Source organism: Phyllostomus discolor, chromosome 4 (assembly GCF_004126475.2).
Source record: "Phyllostomus discolor isolate MPI-MPIP mPhyDis1 chromosome 4, mPhyDis1.pri.v3, whole genome shotgun sequence".
Lineage (NCBI taxonomy): Eukaryota > Metazoa > Chordata > Mammalia > Chiroptera > Phyllostomidae > Phyllostomus > Phyllostomus discolor.
The window spans coordinates 68,682,608-68,709,317 of record NC_040906.2 but is presented as its reverse complement, the minus strand read 5'-3'; the positions used below and the strand labels follow the sequence as shown (position 1 = coordinate 68,709,317).

The 26,710-nt window shown below is 41.9% G+C and overlaps 1 protein-coding gene across 25 annotated transcripts in view; it reads right to left on the bottom strand.

Moving 5' to 3' along the window:
• The window catches only part of NEB (nebulin), a 197,436-nt gene that overhangs the window by 34,272 nt on the left and 136,454 nt on the right, over positions 1–26,710 (bottom strand). For 22 of the 25 annotated variants that reach the window (XM_036023482.1, XM_036023487.1, XM_036023485.1 and 19 more), the window contains 26 exons: positions 26,197–26,301; positions 25,132–25,239; positions 23,962–24,069; positions 22,733–22,840; positions 22,091–22,195; positions 21,888–21,992; positions 21,168–21,266; positions 20,726–20,836; positions 16,878–16,982; positions 16,112–16,216; positions 15,634–15,738; positions 13,482–13,586; positions 13,219–13,323; positions 12,471–12,575; positions 11,318–11,422; positions 9,906–10,010; positions 7,489–7,593; positions 7,018–7,125; positions 4,856–4,960; positions 2,975–3,079; positions 2,446–2,550; positions 1,671–1,775; positions 1,472–1,582; positions 691–801; positions 367–468; positions 154–258 (listed from right to left, as the gene is read on the bottom strand). In XM_036023482.1, coding sequence (XP_035879375.1) covers positions 154–258; positions 367–468; positions 691–801; positions 1,472–1,582; positions 1,671–1,775; positions 2,446–2,550; positions 2,975–3,079; positions 4,856–4,960; positions 7,018–7,125; positions 7,489–7,593; positions 9,906–10,010; positions 11,318–11,422; positions 12,471–12,575; positions 13,219–13,323; positions 13,482–13,586; positions 15,634–15,738; positions 16,112–16,216; positions 16,878–16,982; positions 20,726–20,836; positions 21,168–21,266; positions 21,888–21,992; positions 22,091–22,195; positions 22,733–22,840; positions 23,962–24,069; positions 25,132–25,239; positions 26,197–26,301 — 2,751 coding nt within the window. Of the gene's footprint in view, positions 1–153; positions 259–366; positions 469–690; positions 802–1,471; positions 1,583–1,670; positions 1,776–2,445; positions 2,551–2,974; positions 3,080–4,855; positions 4,961–7,017; positions 7,126–7,488; positions 7,594–9,181; positions 9,287–9,905; positions 10,011–11,317; positions 11,423–12,470; positions 12,576–13,218; positions 13,324–13,481; positions 13,587–15,633; positions 15,739–16,111; positions 16,217–16,877; positions 16,983–20,725; positions 20,837–21,167; positions 21,267–21,887; positions 21,993–22,090; positions 22,196–22,732; positions 22,841–23,961; positions 24,070–25,131; positions 25,240–26,196; positions 26,302–26,710 lie in introns of all 25 variants that reach the window. The other 3 variants (XM_036023508.1, XM_036023483.1, XM_036023491.1) reach the window with 3 other exon arrangements.

Genomic DNA, 26,710 nt, shown 5'->3' with positions numbered 1-26,710 from the left:
CTCGCAACCCAGGTATGTGCCCTGACTGGGAATCGAACCAGTGACCTTTGGCTCGCAGGCCAGCACTCAATCCACTGAGTCACACCAGCCAGGGCTGCTTCAAAGTTTTAAAATCTCCACACATTAGAGCTGCCTCTTGCCCATCTGCATTACCTGGCTGCTCAGCTTGGCCGCCTTCTTGGCCATTTCAATGTCTGGGCGACCAAGCATGCTTAACCCATGGCTGCCCTCCTTCCGGTGCTTGGCTCTGTACTCCACCTGGATCAAAGAAAACCAAAATGGGCAATGTATTCTGGGTGGTAGGTGCCATGCACTACTGTTGGCACTGACCACTGGGGACCAGGTGCATTTTAACTACATCTTTACCTCACTGGCCTGCTTGGCTGCCTGCGTAGCCTTCTTGATGTCTGGCCGATCAGCCACTGTGGTGTAATGCAGGTTTTCTTTGGCATCTTTTCTGTAAGCAACCTTTATATGGGGGGGAAAAAACGTTTACTCCTTTGAGAGCTATCCTATCTTTTCAAAGTCCTCATTAAGTGAAAGAATTTTTTTCATTAAAACCAAACTAATCCTACCACTGTATTTATTAAACTAGGAGATGCAGATATTAGGGTGACTGGAACCAGCATGCACCAGTGTGTGGTCCATGGGCTCAGTGGGCCCCTGAGAGTGGCGAGAGGAGAAACTTACATCGCTCTGCTTCTTGGCCACCTCCATAGCGTGTTTCACGTCCGGGGGCTCCAACATGATGGAGTAGTTGGATTTCCCTTTCTCCTTGACAAACTTCTTTTTGTAGTTTGTCTAAAAATAGCCAGAGTTACATATGTGAGCAGAGGAAGCTGGGAACAGAATTGATTTACTTGAAAAACTTTGAGAAGATCTCCAGGCAAAATCAGGGCTCCCCATCATGGATTGGTCTGGAACTTGGATCTCTAATCCATATTCTAGTTTTCTCTCTGATTTCTGCCCTGTAAGCCAATACTCGAACCACATACCAGTCTTTGGGGAAATGACTACAAGGACCTTAAGCTCTTTAATGCACCATTTCTACCTTTTAAAAATATATGGAACTGCCCACTACTTACCAAAGTAGTGGGCAGAGACTACCGAGATACAAACAGGTAATGTTACTTCTCTAAAATTGTTTAGAAGTTTAATGGTAGGAGAAGCCCATTTTCATCAGCAGTCTTTTCTCCCCTTCATTAACTCTAAGTTAACAACATCTTAAATTTCTGGATAACACATCCTGAGGCAATACACACATCTGCCACATTTGTCATAATTGGAAAGCTAATAAATAATGACTTGTCCTTTAAATTAGAGTTCAAAATTCACAGACAGGTATTGATGGTAAGAATGAAGTGACATAAAGCCAAGTATTTGAAAGCAAAATGGCAGCTTGCAGTCCTTTGCTGGTTCCTAAGGTTAAGTAGCATTGCTGCAGCCCGGAGTCCTGGGGTTGGCCACTTACATCACTGACGTGCTTGGTCACCTCCTTGACTCTAATAGTGTTTGGCGTCTCTGGCAGTGTTGTGTAGGAGCCCTGGGCCAAGTGCTTCTTCACGTAGTCCTTATACTTGTTCTGAGAGAACCCACAGAAAGCTCGTTAGAGTGTCTGGCTGGACATTAGCCCAAGGCAAAAGCAGAGCATAGGGCAGCTGGAGGGGTACCTCGGACACCAGGTTGCTGACGGTCTTGGCCAGGAGGATCTGAGGAGTGTCAGGCACAGCATGGCAGCTCCCTCTTTCCTTGACATGTTTCTCTTTGTATTTCAGCTGCAGGGATGAAAAAAGCATATCTTTAGTTCCTCTGCGTCCCCTACATATTTTTAGGCTCCCAAGTCACTAGATAGAGCTAGGAGAACAGCATTGTTGACACAGTAGGAACATAAAACTCAGTAACAGATTTGATGTTTGGAAATCTTGGGAAATATGCAGTAATAATCTATCTCTTGCAAGTTGAGACTTTAATAACAATCACAATGGGTCTTGCGATGAATTTTTATGCATATAGCCTAGTTCAAAGTACTTTCAAATATAACATTTGACCTGGCTTTTCTTCCCAAAGCCCAGGAGGCATTATTATTTTTCCCTTCCAGACAAGGAAACTGCAGCATAGGAAGCATAGGATCCGACAAACATGAATTAGATTCCTTATAGATCCAGCTGTGCCTTCAGATTCCCAGTTCTTGCTGTGTGAGTCATCTCGGGGTTCAAGAAAGGTCAAAAATGGTCACCTGGATTGAATAGCTTCCCTCTGTTGCTGCCCTCCTCTGCCATGTCATTGGTGTTCACAGGCTGGGGGTTGGGCAAGGTTCTATTTCAGGACCCACACCTCAGCTCCCCAGCAGCAGCCTGCGGTCCTTTCCTGGGTGTCCCTGGGGACTGTGCTGCAGAAGATGGCCCTGAGTGAGGTCCCGTATCATAGAAGAGACTGGGTACTTACATCACTTTCTATTAAGGAATTCCTCAGGGCCAGCACCATGTCCTTATCGTCAGTGACAGAAAGCTTGCAACCCTTGAGGAACTCCCGGTCCAGCTTGTATTCAAACTGTCATAGAAGAAAAGCAGAGGAAGATGGGAAAGGGGGGCAGGCACAGGGGAAAGCTAGGATTTGATTAAATCCAGTAGGAATCCTCCTCTTAAAGAGGGCTTGCTACCCAAATGGGGCAGGGTCTTCCTGGCCCCTTAGCTGGTGCTGAACTCCTTTCCAGCCCTGGGGTCAAGACCAAGCCCCCAGCCTACTTGCCGCAAACCCCACCCCGGCCTTGCCTGGGACTCTGAACCATCTGTGTCTGGGCCCAGCCATGGGATACCAAGCCGTGTGGCCAGGTCTGCTTCCCGAGCTTGCCCTTCACTCCCCACAACCCTCCTGTCCTTCTTGGACCTCAAATGAGCTAGGTTAAAACTCATGACAGTGGTAATTATAAATAATTATTCATTTTTCTGCCATAGGCACGTCTCTCCTCTCTCACATCGCTTTGCTGGAGGGATGACTTGGCGGCCTGGATGAAGTCTGGTCGGTCAGGGGTCCACCTCCAGTGGGCCTTGTTGGCTTCATACAGCTTCTTGTAGTCCAGCTGTTTTTCACAAGAGGAAAACAAGTCATGTCAGTCAAGTGGGCTGAGTTCCTAACCACACGCATGGCTCAGAGGGACTCATCTTTGTGCAAGAGAAAGCCTCAATTAAAATTTCCCTACAATTTATGTAGCTAGTCAGCCACTCAAGAGGTCATCTTGTGGGAGGGAACTTTTGGTCCCAAAACAGGGGCTAAAATTTTTAAAGACCTCTGGGTGAAATGTTTCTACAGTCTTTCTAACTCTGCCAGTGTAGCTTAATCATCTTCAGAGTACTTGAGAACTTTTAATTTCTAACTAAATTCAGGTTTAATTTAAAAAATCTTGAACACATATAGTAAATTATTTTGTGCCAGGCATTTTTCTAAGTGCTTTATAAATATTAACTTATTTAATATTTGTAACAACTGCATGAAATTGACAGCTGAGGAACTGCCTAGAAGGATTAAGTAAGATGCCCAAGGCGAGACAGCTAGTAAAAGGTGGAGCTGGGATTTGAACCCAGGTGATCTGGTTTTAGGGTGCTTGTGCACTTATTAGACTTTCATCTGAGTTGGTTGCCTTGAGCCAAATCTGAGGCACTGAAGTGTTTGTAATTTACACTGATTTTCTTTGGGAAGAGCTCTCTATATTGACCGCATTTCTCTACTCAATACTTTCTCTCCTTTTGTCAAGGTTTAATTTGTACATAAAACGTGCATGTATCTAGGTATACTATTTGATGAGTTTTCACCCATATTATGGTGACATTTTTTCAAACATACAAGAGAGTTGCAAGAACCTTCTAGAAAATACCCACCACCTGTATTCTATAATGTACATTTTTAAAAAAATCCACACCTGAGAATATTTTGTTTTTTACTGGTTTTAGAGAGGAAGGGACAGAGAAAGAGAGAAACATGAATGTAAGAGAGAAATATTGATTGGTTGCCTCCCATAGGCGCCCTGACTGGGGATCTAACCCAAAACCTAGGTATGTGCCCTGACTGGGGGTTGAACCTGCAACCTTTTGGTACATGGGATGATGCTTCAACCAACTGAGCCACCCAACCAGGGCTACAATGTCCATTTTACTGCATTTGCCTTTTCTCCCATCCATCCTGCTACCTATCCCTTAATCCACACTCAGGACACCTGTAAGTTACCTGCCAGTCCCTGGAGACATCTCAGTTTGCTGGTTCAAACAAACATACATTCTCTTTGGCACTAGAGAGGACTAGCTGGGTATGGTGGTTTCATTATATAACCATTTACATATTTTTTAGAAAGCTAATACTCACCTAACTGCACAAAAATGGTTTTGTGGTTGAGGCTTTAAGATGCTCCACCATGAGGAACTGAGTCTGTACAGGAGGCCTGAGCAGAAGGAAGGTCCAGGACAATTCCTGACAGCACCAAGTGACTAAAAACATTTTTTTTTTCATAAGAAGCAGGCTTTAGGGTTTGAGGCAGGAGGAGAATATGGAGGATGGAGGCAATAACAGATGCTGAAGACAATTTTCAAAATGCAGCTTCCATGTTTGAAGTGAGTGTCCTATTTCTCAGCCTCCTAGCATGAAGGCTGAGTGGGTGTAGTAGTGTCTGTGGCATGGGCTGGCCACCCTTCCTCTCCCTGTTGTGCTTGGTGAGAACCTTTCAGCATCATTATGTGTGCTCCTGGGGCCTAACTCTTGATCTGGACTCAGTAGAGCTCAGTCCCCTGAAGGGACGTGAACGAGATCATGTGTCCTGCAGAGATAATCAATCCCCGTTAGGCCTGGGGAAGTTTCTGGTACTTACATTGGTGTTGACTTTGTAGGCATCCTTAGCTGCTTTGATATGAACTGCATCTGGCTTAATGGTGCAGTTGGACTTGTTTCTTTGGTAAACTTCTTTGTATTTTAGCTGTGGGAAGAAACACAATGACAAGCTTAACTTTTTATAGCAGCCTCCTGAGCAGTATGCTTTTCTTTAAAAGAAGGCATTAAAATCATGACTATAGTACACAATGCTCCTTAAGACAGAATAAATCTGTGTGTAAAAAGGAGGCAGCAATGCATCTCTGATCTTAAAATCGACCCCCGGGATACACTGGGTATATTCACTAGTGTCGCCATGGCCTTGACATCCGGCGAGGTTGTGCTGAAAGAGCCAGCTGCACAGCTACTCTTGCATGTTTTTCCTTTTCCAAATCAGAACACTATAAGTTCAGAACATCTCAAAAACTGCCAATGGAAGAGAAGCTTTTCTCATCCAGATGGAATGAGTCTGGCCCTCCTTCTGGGCCCCCGCAGTTCCAGCTGTTGCCACCTCATTTTGTAATTATTTGTTTATCTGTCTGTTCTTTCCACAAAGATGAACCCATCCAGAGCAAAGACTGAGTGTCCTAGCCCTAGTGTCAGGCACATAGAAACCCAATAAATATTTGATGATTGAATGATGAGCTGATGGATGGATGTAGTCATTGCTACCATCATCGCTGGAGCCACATCTAGCAAGTTTGGACATTTGTGGTTTGGGTGGCAGGGAGAGTATTGGGGAAGACTTGGTCTCTGTGGGCCCAATAGGCAGTTTCTGCACTCTGGGCCTGGAAGTTCAAGCTTCGCTCTATTTTGCTTCTTTTACATTTTAGGGCCCTGGAGCCTCACCTGGGTTTTCTGAGTAATGGTTACTGAAGGATCCTAGGTTTTCAAGTTGTTAAATCTGAAGTGAAACTGTTCTAAGGAAGCCCAGCAGTGTTAGTAAGTTTTCTTGATCATACTTTTCTGTACTTCACCATACACAGGCTAAATCAATACCTTTAGGGGAGAGGTCTGGGAATCCATGCTTTCATCAATATCTCGGGTTATTGTTATAATCAGAAAATTTGGGAGAATGGACACAGAAATGCTTCATTTTCTACAGTGAAAGGGGATGGGCTCCTTCACATAAAGGATCTGACCAGTAGATGTTTATGAATGAATGCCTGATGTTCATGTTTGAAATGCTGAAACTTAAAATGAAAAATATGAAAAAAATATTTTGTACATTTCTGCCTGCATAAACAATATGCTGAATGTATTTAACACTTTTTCACGGCAACCCAAGGTCATCATTGTGAACGCATTTATTCATTTCTCAGAGAATTCCTGAACACCAGCCATGGTCAGTGCAGCACTTTGGGGTAAGGATGAGGGTACTCCACAGTTGCCTTCAATATACTCTTGGGTACCCATGTAGTCATGGAGTTCTTAACTTTTAAAAAAATAAACAATGGTGATAGTTTTCAACCATACAATCTAAGTACATATCTGAAAGTTTGTGACTACAGTGTTTCCTCAGATCCTGGGTATTAGAATTTAATGCCCACCTTGTTCGTCTTACTCAAGATAAAGCTTATTAATAGCATTTATGGCATACTGCATTTTACAAAATGGTCTCTACAATATAGCCTCCTCCACGCTTTTCTACAATGGAACATTGCCATTTGTTCATACAGGGGTGGCATTTATCTCTCCACCCATTGAACCTGGGTGTCCACAGTGCCCAGTCACATGCAGCAAAAGTGACTTGTGTCAGTTCCAGGAGTAGCCCTGAATTGGTCTGGAAGCTTCCATTCCAGCCCCTTAGAACCCATCCACTGGGCTGCGAGATATCCAAATTACATGGATGGGCCACATGGGGGGCGGTTCCTGTCTACACAGCAGCCACGCTCCCAGCCCAGAGCCTACAACTGGTGAGTGAGCCATCTAGAGGTCCAGGCCCACCCGAGCCTCCGCTGTCGGCCAACAGCACATGGAACAGACAATCTACTAGGCTGTGCCCAGTCAGCTCACAGGGTCATGAGAAAAAAAAGATCGTTGTTTTAAGAAACTGAGTTTTAGGGAGATTGTTGTGCAGAAGTCGATGACTGGACCTGGGTGTGTTATATGACACTGGAGAGGGCAGGATGGGAGGCGCTGCAAAGCCATCCTGGTACTTACATCACTGACTTCATCTTTGACCTTCCGGACGTGCAGCAGCATGGGCGTGTCATGGATGGTGGTGTAGCCTCTAGGCCTGGCCTTGTTGTATTCCAATTTATAAAGTATCTAAAGGAGATGAAAATGCAGAAAAATGTTATACGTCTCAATTTACAATGTAAAATAAAATTATAAATGCAAGGAGTTTTCCTCAGTGTATGTAAAGGAGAGAAACACCTGTAAATTCAACAGGTGCTCTCATGCTTTCTGCTAAGACCCCAGTGTTTCTCAAATGGGGGGTCTGCCAATTCGGTTGGAACAGTTCTTTATTGTCAGAGGAAGTCCTGAGCACAGCAGGACATTTATCATCCCTGCCTCACTCCCACTGACGGGCAGAAGAGTCTTCCAGACACTGTGACCATCTAAAATGTCCCTCCACATTTGCAAATGCCCCCTGACCTTGAGTATGCACACAATGTTTCCTGTACTCACGTCACTGATTTGTTTGTTGACTTTTGTAGTGCGCAGGTGTTCCGGAGTGTCCACAACTGAGGTAAACTTGTCCTTAGATTTTTCATACTTTTCCTTGTATTTGATCTAAATTGTGGAAGGGAAGGACAAATTAACTGTAAGAAGTAGAAGACAGGGCTTTAAAGAATATAATTTTCCTCTTGAGAGAGTCCCACAGCAAACAGTAGGATTATTATTATCCAAGGCACAGGCATGGGGGAGTGGGGCCATCATGCTTTCTCCTTAACTTCTAATTGAAAATGTTTAATATAAACCTGTATTTGATAGTCATGGCGTAATGGAGTGAGAAAATAATGACAATGGTAAATATAATTTCCATATATTTCATACATGCAGAAACTGAGGCCCAGAAGGGCTAAGAGACTAAGTGAAGGGCACACACAGAGCAACTCTCAGAGCCAGGCCCAGACCCTCGTTGTCTGGTCTCTGACAAGTAATGGTTCACTCACAGTACAGGGTGGAGCAAAAGTAGGTTTACTATTGTTCGTATGGAAAATAAGACAATAATCAATGAATAATAATACAAGAATAAACTCTGTGTTTTGTGTACTTGACAAGTGTAAACTACTTTTGCTGAACTCTGTATGCTGCACTGAATATGTATGACCTCTTTAGGTATGTTTCCATAGCAAAGATAAAATAGATGTAAAGTAAAAAATGAGTATAACAGTTTAAAAGATTTAACATTTAAAAAAAGACATTCATTTTTGTAATTCTAAGTCATGACTATTTTCCCATGCACACAAGCTGTCCCAAGCAGTGCAGATACAGAGAGCACAACAAAGTTTCATGCACAACTGTCCGACGACCATGTCACGACAAAAGAAGAGTGGCAGGCAAACAGGATATTCCTCAGGAGACCTCATCCCCCGCTTCATGTGTTGATTTCATGTCAAACTAAAGTGACAAAACAACTTCCTAATACAAAAGATTGATGAAAAGCTTTTTTGTGTGTGAAAACAATGGCATTTTATTGACATTGTATCTGGTAGTTAAGCAATTGTCACCATTTTCTGCTGCTTCAAATTTACCTTTCAGCATATGATGGAAAGGTGGTGCTGTGTGCTTCCTTTGACCTTGTAGGAAGGTAATGTGATCAGCAATGCTGTTAACAAGTGTGGGAGAGGACAGGTGTGCGGGGCACAGCCTAGCAAATTCAGCATTGAACTCAAGGGGGGCACTGAACATGTACAACATTCAAAGAGCTGCACTGTGATCCTCCTCATCTCTCCTGAATGGCACACTTGTAGTGGCCACTGAACAACGACCAAACTAGATGGAAACATTAAATACTCAGATCTCTTATATGCTGTTGAATCTACTTAATATCCTCAGTCTCTAAGGAATCTATTTGTGGGGGCGGGCATCTATTGAAAAATATCAATAAATGTTACACTGATTTGGAAACAAACTTTGGAAAAGTCTCAGTTAATCTTACTAGGAGTTCCAAAGTGTCCTATCATATGCAGATGACGGCCACTGCATCATAACAGTTGGTCACACCCACGGTTCATTTACAAGGAATGAATATTTATGCAGCTTTGTCATGTGAAACCAGCTTGGGCAGGGGGCAGGGGAAGGAATTCAAGGAAGGCATAAAGGTGAATGCTCCCAAGGCTTCTAAATCTCTTCTTTACATCACATCCAAAATTACCTGGCTCCAAAGGTATGTGTTGTAGAGGGCAGTCAACATATCTGGACGCAGAAGTTCATTGCATCCTCGTTTCAGAAGCGTCTTGGCACTAGATTTATACTTTCTCTGTTCATGCAAAGAGCAGTGAAGCACAAAAGAGACTTAAGAACATGGCTCTATATCCCAGTCACCTCTGAGTGAAGAGATGTAGGCAGACACACTCTATGTACTCGCATGTTTGGGTGGTGAAGACACAAAAACATTACAGAGCCGAGCAAAATGACTGCAACACTTGCAGTTGACCAACTGTCATCATGTGAATGGGGAATGACATAGCTAGTGCCACAAAATTGCCTCATAGGAAAAAAGACTTCACCGGAGGAGAAAAATAGGGTAGGAGTTCTGTCTTCTTTCCTTCCATTAATTTGCTTCTTTGTTTTTGCTTTTGCAGTTCAATTTGAAATTTGCAATTGTAGGTTAACAACAGGCCCTCCAGAGAATAAAGGGTGGGAGGAGCCAGCTTTCCTTCTCATCTTCACCACAGCGCATGTGAGGACACAGAGCATGGACTGGCACACTCAAATAGCTCATGGGCTCTTTGGGTGGCTAGACAGATACTTCGAAACAGAACATCCCAATATCATAGGCAGAACCTATGACATCCTTGCAGCAGACAGAACAACATCTCAGAAGAAACCTGGAGCACAATCCTGCCTGGGCTGTCCAACCAGCCCCATCACAGTACCTGACTGATCTGGTCGCCTGCGGTCTTAGCCAGCAGATGTCTAGGCTCATCCACTACCAGGTGGTATTTATCTTTCCGCTGCTCATAATCAGCTCTGTATTTTTTCTGCTCAGACATCAGATCAAGTTATAGCAAGAGTACAGCTTCAAGGCTATACAGAAACATCCCTAGATAAACACTCCAGAGACCTAGAAATATGTCATTTTGGGAGGTGGGGTCCCAAAGCATCCAGGGTGATAAACACAGGGAGGCAAAGAGAGTCAAATGAAGGGAGGTGGCTGGAGAAGACTGGGCCTTGCAGTAGATCTGATTTATGACAACAAAATTGGAGTATGTTGTACCTAAACAGGTCCCCTCTCTACACACGATGGCATTAGCAACATTAGGATTTATGGCACCTTACATTGTATTTAAAATAAGACACTGACAATCTACAGTCTTACAATCTATGATTGGGAGAATCAAAAAATAATTATGAAAAATTCTAATAGTCTTCTATTGCCAGTTAATTTATTTGATTACAAAAGAGACCTGGAAATCCTCTGTGAATGTGAAAAATAGAAACAAAATGTATTAAGACTGTATTCTAAGAAGCTATTAACTGTAATTCTTCAGAGTTGTCCAACCTGGAAGTCTACTGAAAATGAACAAAATTAAATTTAAAAACAACAAAAATGTCATACATTTAAATAAATATACCATTGGTTACATTTCCATTTTAGATATATTTTACTAATTTTCTGATATTGTTTTTGAATTATATAAATCTGTGGAAAATCCAAAGATAAGAAATTAAATATAAAACCATCCAAACATAAATTAATCCATAGCTTGCTTATTTCAGTCTTTTTAAGCTAAATTTAACTTAAATTATTACAAAGACAGTTCTAGGAATAACAGGGTAGACTATAAAGGAATAGCTTGGGTGCAAATGGATATTTCTCTACATCAATGTATTAGTAACAATGACAATACAATTGAATGCTGAATCACAACTACCCCCTGAGGGGTGGCTTTTCCAACTACTGCTATTTTTGTGCCCTAGTAAGGGTTACTAAATTAACCTTGGACTTCTGTGTCTCCCAACTCTACACAGTATCATGGGTAAGAGGCTTTGGCTGATAGCAAAATCCTTTACCTCCTTGCCGTCCTCGCCCTACACTAGTACGAACAGAGGTGGTGATGGCGGTGGGGCCCTCACACCACTCTGCACAGTCCCTTCACTTGTTCTTACTCATGCTTTTGGCAGAGCCCCTCAGATGGTGACTTTATAAGGATCTTCCCAAATCTTTATCTTGAATCAACACTTAGAAAGGCTTTCCTGTAATTTTATTTCTTGAGCTACAGTCAATTAACTCTACAGACTTCTTAAGGGAACTGAATGGGCTTAATTGGGTCAGATCATTACATACCTCATTCATCAACTGAGTTGCATGCTTGAAATGTCTATTGATTGGACAATCAGCTTCATACTTGAAATCTGACTTCGTCCTTTCAAATATCTCTTTATACTTATACTAGAGAAAACAGAATGTGGTTACTTGATAGCAGGCCATGATTATCTTAAGAATGAGACATGCCATTTATCTTATACAATTATGATAATTCATTCATAGATTAAATGAGTAATTACTGAATGCTTGCTCTGTCTCCCAAGGCAATGAAGGGTATATATACCTGGATCTCTTGAAAACTCACCCCCAAATATATTCTTTTATTGAATGGATGACAAACAAATCTGTTTTCCAAATTAGGCAAAAATCCAAATAATTTCCTTCTCTGTTTCTACATATTATAATGATTATTATTTTACTTTGAAGGTATTACCATGTATAGTTGAAGGCAGACTTTAGTCCATTAATTTGAAATAACTTTCCAGTAATTAATCAGATAATCATAATATTTTAGGGCAGGGGTAGGCTAACATTTAGCTTACCAACTATTTTTAAATGGCCCCATGAACTAAGAATGTTTTTTAAACAATTTTAAGGATTATAAATAAAGAACATATTACAGAATGAATGTGACCCACAAAGTCTAAAATATTAACTATGTAGCACTTTTAAGTAAGGTTTCCTGACTCCTATTTTAGAACTCAGAGGAAGCTAATCCAATGACTTTATTTTGGAAATAGAAAAATGAAGACAGAAAAGCAAAGTTATTTGCCACAAGTCACACATCAGGTTTGTAGAGTAAAATAATCCCAATTTATATTTGCTACCATGTCAACTCTAATCAGGTGAATCACTCAGAGACATATTAATAAGGAGGGTATTCTGGCAGGAACATGAGGAGTTGTACTAAAAAGACCATTTATTCCATATATTCCATAAATTATGTAAACAAATGATGACTATAGTCAATGAGGTCAGTGCCAAAAACAGTTTGAGACATGCCACTTGGCAGAGCCCGTCCAACGGTGACAATTCAGTGTTACTCCAGCTATGGGGTCTGGATGCAAGGATGGGATGGAAGTATGAAAAAGCTGTATCCTCAGTGCTAATCCTCTCTGTGGGCACTGAGGTGTGTTAAACGGGTGTGGCCAGTGTCCTTGAGTAGTTATACCTTGCTGTAGAGGGTCTTGTTCTTTTCAGCCAGAGTGAAGTCAGGGGTATCAAAGGCGTAGCAACCAATGCCTTTGAGCCAGGTCAGATCTTCTTTGTATTTTACCTGGGAGAAGAACATCACCGAAGAGCTTTAAGAACCTCTCTCCAAATAGCAGTAGGTTAGGATTGATATAAGTGGGACAAATAGAAGCTCTAACCACTGAGGCATATAGAATAATAAAGTATTAAAACAATTATTTAAGAGAAGTTTCCAGTAATACCTTTTTTCTGCTCATTTTATGGTATACTGTTATATTATATATGGAAATTTTTATTTTTAATACTAAGTAAAGACTTCAAATTTAACAGGCTTACTTCCCCAGAGAGTAAATCAGTAACTCGGCAGCTATATTTTCATACAGGAGCTGGAATCCCTTTCTCAGTGAGCACTGTTACACGACTTAGTTGCTTCATGGAGTTGTCTCTTTAGTTGACCATAAGTAGGTTATTGCTTAGATGAAGTATACCACTTCCAGTCATGTAATATGATATATTTAGAGAAAAATTTGGCTTATAAATTTGAATATATATTTTTTCTCTCCCAGGTTGAAGTTCACTAATTTATCAATGAGTTGTATGGTTTAAACCTCCGTACATAAGAACTAACATTGGGTCAAGTACTTAATCGGTCTCCATGTGGCATTTGATTCCCCAAGTGCCATGGGCTTACGAATCTGTGTGTGGAAACAGAAGAGGTGCAGACTCACATCACTGACTGCATCAGTGACTGCCCGATGGTGGAAATGCTCGGGGCGGTCAGGGATGGACCTCCAGATTCCCAGCTGGCTCATGTAGTTCTCCTTGTATTTCACCTGTGGTAAAAATACAGACAGGTATAAAATCTTACCCAAATTAATGCACAAAAGTCTTCTTTTCTCTACAGAATGTTAGGAAAGGGAGGACACTTTTTAAAACTGCTGGTGGGTTACTGAGCCCCACACAGGAATTGCAGAAATATCCAGGGACGTACTTTGCTGATGTCATCGGTGACTCTGCGGTGGTACACGATGTCCAGGGCGTCCTTCACTGTGTGGTACTTCCCTTTGGTCTTTTGAAATGTTTCTTTGTAGCGTAGCTGGAAGGGAAAACACACGTGGATGATGAAAACTACTGAGTTAAATAATTGAGGTCTTTTAAGCTTAAACTCTTTTGAGTCTTCTCTCTTAGGGTTCCCCATGAATAAATTTAGCAGAGATTCAAAAACTCATTTCCCATCCTCTAAGAGAAAAAGCACGCGAGGAGGAATCTAATAAAATCTGAACAAAGTATAGAGTTTAGTTAATAATGTATCAGTATTGGTTCATTGGCTACGACAAATGTGCGATGGTACCTAAGGTATTAACAATAGGGGAAACTAGGTCTAGGCTGCAGGGGATCTCGGCGCGATTTTTGCAGCTTTTCTGTAAACCTAATACTACTTCAGGGTAAAACAGTTTACTAAAATGTTAAACAAACAAAGAGCTCATTTGGGAGGAGAAAAAAAACATAACTTTATTGAGCCCATGACATATTGTTGTGCTTGGAAGGAGGAGAAAGATTTTGTTTCTAACTCCTGGTATTAAAATGCCTTCTCCATGAAGCAACCCGGAAATTGTGTTTCATTATAATATTTACCTTTGTTGTATTTTAAGAAATAACAACTCTTACTGTAACCTAAGAATGACATAGAAGATTCCCCTCATCTACACAAGATGGGTACCTTTCCAAGCAGCCACCTTCAACAAACCTTTTCTTTCTGGGTAGCTGAGCAAACAAATAATAAAACAGGTATTTTCTTTCACTTTAACTTTGCTGTTCACAAGGATAATCTCATAAAATTGCTTAGTTCTACCTGTGGGGATAACCATGGTAGACCAGCTGATCTTAATGCTAGGTACCACCCTTGCTCCACTGGACTAGTTTAAGGGTCGGAGTCACCAGTACTGGTATTGACAACAAGGCATAGTGAGCTCCAGGGGCCAATTTCATGGTGTGGCCACTCCCAACAGTGGTGATGCAGCATAAGCTTGCTTCAGATCAACATTCAATGGTGACCTTGTAGTGGTAAAGACGGGATGTCACAAGAAGACTAAATATATCTCAGGGGATAGATTTTGTGGGTAGCATATAATTTTCTCATCTTACATTTGAAACAAATTGTCATTGTCTCTTTCCAAATGGCAGACTTCTTTCAGTTCCAAATAAAATTTTCTGACAAAATTATGCAACTGAATATTATTTCAATTTGCTGTATGCTTTCACATTTCTGTTTTGGGATCACTATAATTACTCTAAGAGGCCTTGAAATACTAGAGCTGTGTTGCTAAGCTGAGGGGTTGTGAGGTTGACTGAGCTTTTTTTGGCTGAGCTAAAGTTTCAACATGGCCAGTGCTCCTGGGACTCTGGTTCTGGTAATGGGTAGAGGGCATTTTCTATTGGGCTCTGAGACAGAACCGGTAAGGACTCTACCCTGGCTTGATTAATTTCATGTCTTTATTAACAGATAATCCCATTACCATTAAAAGGCAGTGCAGTCCTTGATCATGTGGTGTGGGAAATAAAAGTTTGTCCCTCCTGATTCTAACAAGCATTTCATTCATGTGATTTAGACAATCAGGTGAAGGAAGGGAACAAACACTTTCTGAGGGACAACAAAGAGACCAGCTCTATGTGAGGAATGTTATCTTGTTCATTCTAATTTAATTATCGCAATTCTTATCCTCATTGCACATACAAGAAAACAGTCTCAGAAAAATTAGGTAAGGTGTATAGAGTCATAGAGCTGGCAAGTGACAGTATCAGGATTTGAAACCATGTCTCACTGACTCCAAGAACATGATTTTATAGGTAAGTAACAACTATTTGTCACACATCCTTAGGAAATGCTACCAAGGAGTCGCAAGAAAGGGTCATATTCTTCCTAGAAGAGCAATGTAATAATTAATATGTTTTTTGCATCTTTCAGCATTACTCTTAGCTACTACTTTGCCTAACTATTGTTTGTGCCTGTGTTTTACGTTTCGGGACTTCTCCCCCTGGTCCATGTTGTGGGATCAGGGATATGACTGTAAGCTCTTCTATTTCTTGGCACCTCAACCTCTGCTGTCCCTAGCACAACAGAAGGAAGGGGAAGGGATGCATACGTCACTGGCATTCCAGTAAGCCGTCTTGGCTCTGATGAGGACTGGTGTATCTAGAATTGGGGTGTACTTGTCCTTCATCTTTTCGTATTGAATCTTGTACTTTTTCTAAGAAATAAAGATAAAAGAGAGAGACAAAGTTAAGTTCACGTGTTTCCATCCCTCACAATTCACAACCATGTCACAGACCGCCCTGGGGACACAATGTATTGTGCTCATTAGGAGAATGGCTCTGCCTTCTGTTCTTCATACTGCTGAGCACAGTTAATAGACACGGTCTCTCCTGTCACAGGTGGCAGGTGAGGGATTTTTCCATTACCATTTAGCCCCCCTATACCTTCTCCCCCCAACAATCACCACACTATTGACCATGTCCACAAGTCCTTTTTCCTTTTTGCTCAATCCCTCCACCCCAGGTGAGGGTTTTAAGAAAGGATTTTTATCTTTAACCCAATGCTGTGGTGCCCAATTCCCAACCTACCTCGCTGACCAAGTCCTTCACGTCCTTAGCATGCTTCAAGGCTGTGGTCTGGTTTCCAGCATGATGATGGGGTCTCTCTTTCGTGGCAAGTTCAACATATAGGTACTAAATAATCAGAATAGAGATCAGATGTTATAGAGATGAAACATTTCTTATTCAGTATTCAGTCTTCTTTATTCAATATAGAGAAGATTTAACATTCAGTCTTCTTTAGTCTGTTTTCCTGAGGATATTTTGTTTGTCATATATACTTCTGTTCATTTGTTTCTCTCTGTGTCTCACTTTTGGAAACACACAATTGTGCCCAGTTGACTAATAGTCTTATTGGTGAGTACAGTTCAATCTAAATCCATGTAACAAAGAATGCTGATAGACGAACGAGAGGATTTTGATAGAGCCTTCAAATTTTTTTCCCATTTTTGCCTGAATGCATGACATGTAGTTTCATTCATCTGTGGACAATAGATAGGTCCTACAGAATGAGTCAAGAAAATTATTTTCACTACCTGGAGTCCACAGACCACCCATCCAATGACAAAAGTTGTACAGAACTTGGAAAAAGAAGACACAGCATTACCTGCTCATGTAAAACAAAACCATGGTGATGGAGGTCCAAACACTGCCTCTTGAAATTAACGGGCACCCAACAATGTCAAGGATGACCAAGTGTGAGAGGCTGCTGCTGACCAGGAAAAGTCAGGCACCCATAAGCATCCTTTGTGATGCCAGCGCGGCAGGATTTTGAATCTTTGTATATCAATCTTACCTGACTCTGAAGCTTCTGCCCATGCTTGGCTCTTAGAAGATCAGGAGTATCAGGAACTGAAGTGAAGATTGACTTCTGCTTTCTGCCTGCAGCTCTGTACACCAGCTGGACATAAAACAGTCATCACCGTCATTTCTGCTTCATCTATATGTTCCCTGCAGATGCCTTCATTGCATACTTCATGGAAGGAGCAGGGCCCTCCCACTGCAACAATCTCAGTTTCTTCTCAGTAAACCAGTAATTCATTTACCGCCTTAGGCTTCCTTTACTTTTTCCTCTCCTATCAAAATACATCTGTAGCGCATCCAAGACTGAAGCCTCCTGCTGTGATCTTGGTCCCTTCTCATCTGTCCTTTCTAAGACCCTGTTGCAGCAATTATCCTCTCCCCCTCCATATCCTCAGCTCTCCGTTTCTGCAGCCCTCTCCCTTTGTCTGCAAACAGACTCAATTTCCTCCCTTCATTAAGCCTTTTCCAACCTCTAGCAATGGACTTGCTCTTTCCTTCCACAACCAAACAGACTATGTGTTTGTTCTTTTCCTCTCTTTTGATTCATTTCTCAAGGTGAAATAGTTTGGCTTCCCCCATCCACTCTGGTGAAGTCACTCTCAATGAGATTACCAAAACTTTACAATTGCCAAGTCCAAGAATGTTTCTCTGTAGCGACTAAATCTGCTGATCAGTTTCATTCCTGAAAATCCTATTCTCTGCCCTCATTCCTCCCTTCTCCCCTGGGTGCTTAGGGAGCAACTTCCTTCTCAGCTTCCTTCTATGGTTCTGCCCTCCCCCAAAGGGTCCTATTCGCTGGACTTAAGGGTTGGTTGGTCCCTTTCATCGTATATATTCTCCTTGAGTGACCTCATTCATACCCAGGGCCTCAACCATCAATCTGAGATTGGTGAATTCCAATCTGTATATCCAGTGTTTCCCCTGAGCTCCAGACCCAAATTTTCAACATTTTGAACATGGATGACTTACCATGTTCAATGTAGGTTTCTTTATGTTACCCCCATCTCCAGGCCAAATCTGCCTCTCCTGTTTTCTCAGTTTTGCAAAACAACTCCTGATCTCCCAGTCACCCAAGCCAGAAACTTGGGGAGTCACCCCAACTCCTTCTCTCTCAGCCCCACATCCAAAAGGTTGTGAACCCTGGGTTCCCAACTTCATAACAGTCCTTAAGTCTGATCCTTCTCTTTTCCCACCACCACTGTCCTGGCTCAGACTCCCATGTCACTACCTATCTGTAGGAGCCCCCTGAACCACTGCCCCAAATCCTCTGCTGAACACTCCACATGGCTCATCATCTTTCATGAGTCTCAGGAAGAGATCTTTCTTAAAGCAGATCTTAAGGCTCAGCTCTACTGTGCTCAGAGCAATTCTTCAATGATTTTTCATCAAGCCCCTGTCATTGATACAGCACCCATGCACCTTCATAACCTAGCTTCTATCCTCTGTCTCTGGTGTCCTTTTCCAACAGTCTTCCACACTCGCCATGTGCTATTTTAAATGATTCCCAATTTCTAGACCTCATTACAGCCATTTTCATACACTGTCCCTTCTGCTTAGAGTGTTCTTCCCCCTCCTATCTGCTTGGAAAACTCCTGGGGTCCAACTGTCTTGATTATTTCTATAGGATACCATTTATCATGTTGATGCCTGTGTCCTCTCACAGATTATGGGCCCGTGGAATGCAGGGGCTCTGCTCTATTATCACCTTGTGCTTAGATAAGTGATCTGAAAAACAGTAGCTCTCCAAGAAATATTGAGGGAATTTAATATGAGGTAAACTAGAAAGTATAAATGGATAACAAATAAATTCTAATTATGAATATAAATGCTAATTAGACAGGCAAAATGTAAGAAATAAAAAGTATATGCACATGTATGTACATGTCCATTTTTTAAAATCTAAATTACATACAAGTGCAAGTTGAAACAAAATGAGCTTATCTGTTTGAGTCTATTTCTGAGGTTATTACCAAAAGAGAGAACCTAATTAAAAATTTATGTTTTTCTAGGCTAAATGTCAAATAAAGAAAAAAAACACCATAGAATATCATGGTTAAAAGAAACCCAAATTATTTTCAAGTCCAATCTCTAGCTTGGGAAATTGGGGTATTGAAGTTGTGGCTTATACAAGGTCTCACAGCAAATGGGCAGTAAAGCTGGGACTAAGGCCCCCTTCTCCAATGTCCTTTCCACAGCTCTCTTTGTGCTGTGTTTCCTCGTGCGTAGGTACCCATTGTTTATGCTTCTTGGGACAATACTCCTGCTTCCTAGTACTGCAAAAGTGTATGTGACAAGAATCTGTACAATTCAAAAATAATTCAAAACTTAACAACTTAAAGTTTCTTTGGCTATTAAGCGTTTTACTAAACCAGCGTTACCCAAACTTTCCTGATCCAACACCTCCCCTCCCACTCCCCCCTCTCCCAATTCCTTATTAGAACTGATTTGCAATCTCTTCCCTAGACCTTCTGAATTCAAGGTAGTAGCTTGGATCAATGTTTTATCAAATCCAGGTCATTTCATGGTGAAGCAAGTGTGGGAGAAACTGCACTATTAAGAAATGGCTACTCTTCTTCCTCAGTGTTGATGCACAGTACATATAAAATTCCCAAGAGGAACTGGGAAGAGGACAAATTAAAGTTTTAGATAATTCTGGACCCAGACATCCAAGAGAAGTAGGGGTATTTCAGAGATATGAACACACACTTCTTTATTTTTGGTTGCTGGAGGAGAGATGTACTATTTTAAAGCAGTGGTTCTTAACACTGACGGCATATTAGAACCACCTATGGAGCAGGTAAAATCCCAGGCCAAGAGAGTCATATATGTGGGTACAGGGATCAGAGCTCACTCGAGGGCAGCTTTAAAGTATTTCACAGACAGATGATTCTGATACTAAGCCAGAGTGGAAAAGTGCCTTTACAGAGATTTAAAAACAACAACAACAACAACACATAAGCATTCCTATTGGAAAAGTAAATGGGCTGAATGTAGCATTTATAACAGCTGAATAATTAATCATCCTCTGCCTCTGGCTCTCCGGGAGTGTGGGAAGTTGTACACCCCCTCCACTGAGGGCCACATTGGGTTTACTGGGCATCTCGAAGTCTAAGAGCCTACATGATTCCTCAGCAGCAGCCATCAGAGCTACTGAGAATGGGCAGTCAGTGAAGTGGCCCAACAGTCAAAGCTTGGCTCAGCTTGATGGATGAGGCCACAGACAAAGTGAGAGCCGAGGGAAAATGGCCAGCTGACCTAAGATAAGGGCAATCATCGACATCTGTGCAATGTCCTTACCTTCCCAAAGCAGTTTTAGCCATTGGCAAAAATGGGCATCTATTATGGCCATGGCACTAAGGGAAATGCATGTACATAAGATGGGGTCCAACCCTTGAGTAATCAACAGTGTAGGTGACAGCATATCTAACTAAGCACAATGAGCTGCAATGAATCAGGACCCTCAGTGCCAAGTGGGGCAGAGGAAAATGATGGGCATGCAAATAAATTTTAGTTTGGAACTTATTGAGTGGGAACAGAGTGGGAAGCCACTGAAGACTTACAAATGACACTACCATGATTAGGGTTAATGATCGCAGGAATTAAAGAGAAACTTTTAAAATAAATTTGGTTACAATAGTGCAAGACAACACTTTTCTGATCTGTAAGATCATGTAAACTGTCAGCAGTCCTAGTCATAGGTAAAACAAGTGGCAATATCCTCACCTTATTAAAAGAGGGGTCTGTAATTACAGGCAAAGGGGAGATATTTGCCTCACAGAGTTGCCTGAAAAGTGATCATGAGAGGAACACACCCTGGCAGCGCCAGGTCTGCAGCCTTACCTCACTCAGGTGTGTCTTCAGTTCCTGTTCTTTTCTGTGTTCTGGAGTGTCAACCACCACTTTATATTTGTCTCGCATCTTCCTTGCTTTATCAGTGTACAGGTAATTAGACTAAAAAAAAAACAACAAACATATAAACTGATTCATCATTTAAGGAACTGCAGGCCATAGTTATACATTGTCTTTCAAATGGCTGATATGTGTAAGTCAAGCTGACCCTCCATGTGCCCTGGATGTCTTCCCAAGCAGGGACAAAAACAATTGCCATCTACCCGAGCTCATCACCTTTGATAGAGGGCACAGATCATCTTAAGTGGGTCATGACTTGCTCGGGAGGGTTAATGGCAAATTTCCCCTTAAAAGTAGCTCCAGGCAATGATTCGTCTACCAGCTTCCTGAAGCTGTGCTGGAGTAGCCACGTGTTGTGAAGACGGACACTCACCCAGAGCTTCCGCAGGTGCCGGGAGCGAACCATGTCAGGAGTGTCCATCAGGAAGCAGCCCAGTCCCTTCAGCATCTGTAAGTCCTCTTTGTATTTAATCTGTGTGGCAAAGATAGAAATACATCTGGTCAGGAGCAAATGTAAATCAAGGATGAATAAGGCAGAGTCGTGGCACTTTTTATTGATATATCTTTCATTTCAATTCAACACATCCACCTTTTACTCTTAGTTTGCTTGCACGCAAGTAAATCACAGTTTTTAAAATTTAAATATCTAATGCTGAGTTGAGGTAAGGACATGGCTATCATTTTGTTATTGTATTGATGGGAGAAGAGCCTAGGTTTAATGGAGTAGTCTTTCAGGGGAAGAAAACATCCAAGGAGGAAAAACTAAAAAAGACAACAAGAAGTTGCTTAAGGGCGTGGGAGTTAGGGGTGAGCAGGAGAAAGATCCTAACCATGACCTGAAGCAGAGGCATTTGGAGAGTGAGGAGTTGGTCATGATTCAGTGGTGAATGAAGAATGGCAGCCAGCATTCCTGCATTTCCCAAGTGGTCCTCTTACCACTGTTTCCAAAGCTGGTAAAATGTGGGTTCCTGCTCTCACACTACTTCACCTCCAGGTTATATACTTAGTGGAAAGGGTTATTCAAAGGTTTAAGTGTTGAAAGAAGCCAGCCTCTTGGTGAGAGTCTTCCAGAGAGACCCCATAAGATGCTTACGTCACTGGTGATGTCTCCCACGTAACGGCAATGGAGCACTTGTGGTGTGTATGGCAGTGAGATCATGTGGCCCTGCATCTTGAAGAAGTCTGACTTGTAGATCAACTACAGAAAGAATGTCCAGAAATACACACATTAGAGACTGAATGGCTGACAGCCACTCAGGGTTCCCTGGCCTGTCTTCTCTCCTAAGAAATACTCACCTCGCTGACAGCCTCTTGTGTCTTCTTGACTTGGCGGATCTCAGGCGTGTCAGGGGTTGTGTGAATCTTGTCTTTCAGTTTGTGGTACAGTTGTCGATACAGCCTCTACATTGGAGGAGACACCATTTCAGGTGGTTAGTGTGGGACACTGACTGGTCAACAAGCAAATAGTTTACATAAAGAGACATGAGAGGGGAGATTAAAGATATAGAAAGTGATTTAGATTATGCAAAAAATAAAATAATATTTTATTTAGGTGAAAAACTTTGAGTATAAAGTCTTCCATTTTCTATCAGATAATTAGATGGTAGATCAGACATACAAACTAATAATTCACATAGAAAACTAGGATCATGAATCAGACTAAAATGTAACCCTATTAAAAAGTTTTGGACACAAACATCAAAATATAAAATTAATTTGCATTATAATATATGGCATTGGCTCTTTACAATGGCATTATCAAATATAGAAAAACATTTCCAAGTGATGCCAGTATCAAAACGGTGACAAATAAGACCCTCTTACTCCCTGCTGATGTATAAGTTTATAGCTGAAATACAATTAATTCTTAATGCATTTCAAACAAAACCATGGTCTTTGAAATGTAAGATTTCCTTCACAGAATTAGCATCACAGTACCTCGCTGGTAACATCGTTGACCCTCCGGACATTGACAAAGGGAACGTCATTGGGGCCCAGCGTGTACCCGTTCGCCTTGATGTGCTCATAAACTTCTTTGTACTTGAACTGCAAAAGCAAAGTCAGAATGAGACCACTGATGGGCAAACAAGGAGTAGGGTTACATTTCTCAGATAGAAAAGAGCTGTCGCTTTCATTTGAAAATGATTCTGTAAGCATTAGTATAAGAAAAAAGTCATTGACAAAATTTCAATAATAATCCGAGTCTTGAAAATTATTTTGTGGGCTGATAAAGCCAGGTATAGAAAGGAGTAAAATCCAAGATTGCCTAGATGAAATCTGTAGGCAGGTATGCAAAATGTAAGAAACCCTACATTTTTAGGCCCAATATAGCTAATAAATTAGGAGATGCAAAGAAAAAAGAGACTATTTTAAAGACTGATACAGGCTTTACAGATTGATACTGGGCCCTGCCTGGCCAGCAGGTTGGAGTCCCAGGACTCCGAAGGACGACCTGGAAGGGAGAGCTTATTCTTCAGCTGATGGCTGGTTTGGGGGTATGATCTGCAGGCCAGTGTCACCGGAATAGATGAAATTTCCCTAGGCCTTATCCTTCAGGTAAACGGTATCGAGCCCCAGCCTGGCACTTTTAAAAAGTGGGGAAGGTTGGTGTCAGAGCTAACAACTGGTCAGGACACAGGTAGTGAGAAGCTATCTGTCCCTCTGAACTTTCTATGACATGGGTACCGGTACCGAGGGTGAGTAGTAAGGTAAGTACCAGGGCCAGCAGCCCAGAAAGAAGTCTTTCTTTTCAAAGAAATACACAGTGATGTTATGTTCTTTTCAATTCAATATTGCAAAAGAAGGACAACACTACCACCACACATGCATAGTGAACATATTTAAATTCCTAGTGGGTGGCTTCTGTGTACGGCTAGCAGAAGTAGAGGCGTCATGGCAGCCATGAACCCCAAGCCACGGTGACTGAGTCTCGCAGACATAGTCCCATGGGAGCCCTGTGCTGATGGAGTGGGCTGTGCACACTGCCAAACTGGGAGCAGTCCAATGCCACAGCGCGCCTGGGAAATATGCTGTGTCCTCTCCTCTGCTCCTATAATTACATCATGTCGAACCTTCAGGGTGGGACTGGGGGGTGAGAATAGTCCGGTAATGAATGCGAGTGGCCCTCCCACTTCCGATCCCATCTTCACGGGGAGGAGAGCACTCACATAACTGCTCATGTACTGGGTGTCCTTGGAGTGCCTGAAGTGCGGAGTGTCAACGGGAAGCCTGTACCCAGTAGGCAGGGAGCGCTTGCCAGCTCCTCGGTACAGATTCTGCCAAAGGAGGAAGAACAGGTTACATGAGATCTGCATCAAATAACTGATTTGAGCTAAACAAGTCACATCCAGTTCACGTGGGGTTTTCAATTAGATACTAAAGTACTTGTGCTTACTGAATCGATTTCAGGGAGAAATTAAATCAGTTCTAAGAGTCAAGCAATTAATCAAATTATTCTTCACTGATTGTTTTTTGAGAAAAAGAGCAATGAGTGCAGAGACTTATAGAAATTAATTCTTCCGTGCTTCCGAACGTGTGCCCAGTTGACTGCGTGGCAACTAGCAAGACTTTGGGCTAAGTAAAGAAAACAGGCTGCCAAGGGCCACTTCTGTCCTTAACCACACTCTTAAGTGATATTTGAGCTGCCACCGATCTCAGAGACACTCATAATTATAAGGCACAACTTTGGAAACCCATCTCCCCCACAAACACAGCTTCGATGTTAGACTATGAAGCAGGTAGGATGCTCATATTCCTGGCAGGAGGCAGAAGGAGTTTCTTTCTGTGATCTTAAATGATCTGTCTCTTAGAGGAGCTACAGAAGTAAGAATATTTAAAATATTCAAAAACAAATTACTTCTAACATGCAAAATAGCAGAGTAGCACTGAAGGTTGAGACCAAAATAGCACAATCAGGTAACACAGAATAGAGATAATTAAATATGTAAATAGAATCCATATTCTTTCTTGTCTAAATTTCAATAGCAATTTCTAGCTTTATTTCTTATTGTTAATAGTCTTTATGATTATAGCTTTGTCTTTGTTATCTCGATTTTAAGCTTTTTGAGAACAGAGATGGTAGATTGGTCCTCTTCTTTGTAACTTGTGAACATTGCTCCAAAAATGTTCATTGTTTGCTTAAAAAGATGATCCGGCCAGCCAAAAAGAAAGACAGGCTATGCACTGGGTGTTTTGTGTTTTGTAAGTCATGTGAATGGAACAGCATTTACAATTTACCAGGTCAGGCTGAGAAGATGCCCAGCCGAGGTGCTTCTACAGAGGCCTTTGTAAGCTGCACCAGGATATGTGCCAGTGCTTATAGAGTTCCCAATGCTCACCTCACTCTGGAGCTTGTACGCATGCACAGCCCGGTCCAGATCCAGGGTTGTTGTAGTTGGAGCCACTTTGCCTCTGACACTGTGAATGTAGTCATAGTGGTAGACGGCCTGGGTGCAGAGAGAAGCAGAGGGGGTTGATTCAGACTATGGCAGCATTGTTAGAAAGAAGCAAAGTTAATGGAAACCCAAGTGTCTCTTTTTATCTATCTATCTATCTATCTATCTATTTATTTATTAAAAGGTAGCATGCTCCCTTTGTCTGAAAAATTCTGATATATTATTGTGCCGTGTCCAATAAGATCAGAGCCAGGGTGTGGACCTCACCCTGAGAAATAAGTGTAAGAGTTGGCTCAGGCATAAGAAGAGGAGAGTGATCATTTTACCACTGCGAGTTCAAAAATAATAGGTCTCAATGTTCTAACTCACTGCTGGGATAGCATTTACTTAATTAACCTGTGGAGTGCATAAAAGAAGAGCAGCCTTGTGCCTGTTCTCCCTGCTCTATGTCAGGCATATAGTGGGTGCTTTTCACCCATTTTCTCATTGCACAGATAAGGATGCTGAGGCTTGGAGAATTGCGTACTTTTCCTAAGCCTCAGAGATTGGTAGAGACTGGACTCCATATACACCTCTAACCACAGAGCCTGCTTCCTTCTCATTCTCCTTCAGTTGGCTCTCGTGCATTAGAAGGTCTAGGCAGTGACACCTACACTGCTGCTCTTGGTACAGGGATACAAAAAGCAGCTTTGCAAGCTCTGTCTAAAATGACAAGTGTTTTATAGACTTAGATCACTTACAGCTCCACCCCAGGGAGCTCCTTGAACACAACAGGTTTCAGGAAACCAGAACAGAATCTTTTATTTTTGTTTTTCAGTAACAGTTGACATTCAATATTATTTTATATTAGCTTCAGGTGCAGAGCAGAATCTTAAGTACTCCCTAAGGCATCAACTCTGGTTTCCTGGTGCAAAAAGGCCAGGCACTGCCCAGTCTTCCGTTCTTGCCACCTCTTCCCGAATGGTGGCCCTGTCTCTGCCCACAGCAGCATCCCCAATGGGCACTTACGTCGCTTAGTTGTTTCCCGCTTTGGACAGCCTGGACGTAGACTGGGGTATCGGTGACCAACTTGTAGTCATTCCTTGTTTTCTGTACATGAGCTTTGTACTTGATCTGCCACGAGAAAGAAAATAAAGCCTGTGTTAGATCATTCACTACGTTAGACACTACTGGTTTTCACGGAGGGCTCGGTTGTTTTTAACTCCAGGCATTTACGTTCACTAGCAAGTATTTAACAGACCAGAATCTGTTTGAAATTATGACAATCGGCGTCATCAATGCTTAGAGTCATATGGAACTTTTACAGTCTTCTAGGTGGTTTGACAATTGCTATTCTAGGAACGTTTAAGCTTTCTTACTGAGATCTTGATCACAGTATTAATTTGCCTAGCAAATCCTCTCTGTACCAATAGATCCTGTCTATAGCATCAGAAACTCTTAGCAAATGAGATTTTTCCTATAATGACAATTATATGCTCATTGATATACCCAAAACAGCCCAAAAAGTAGGGAGAGGAGCCAC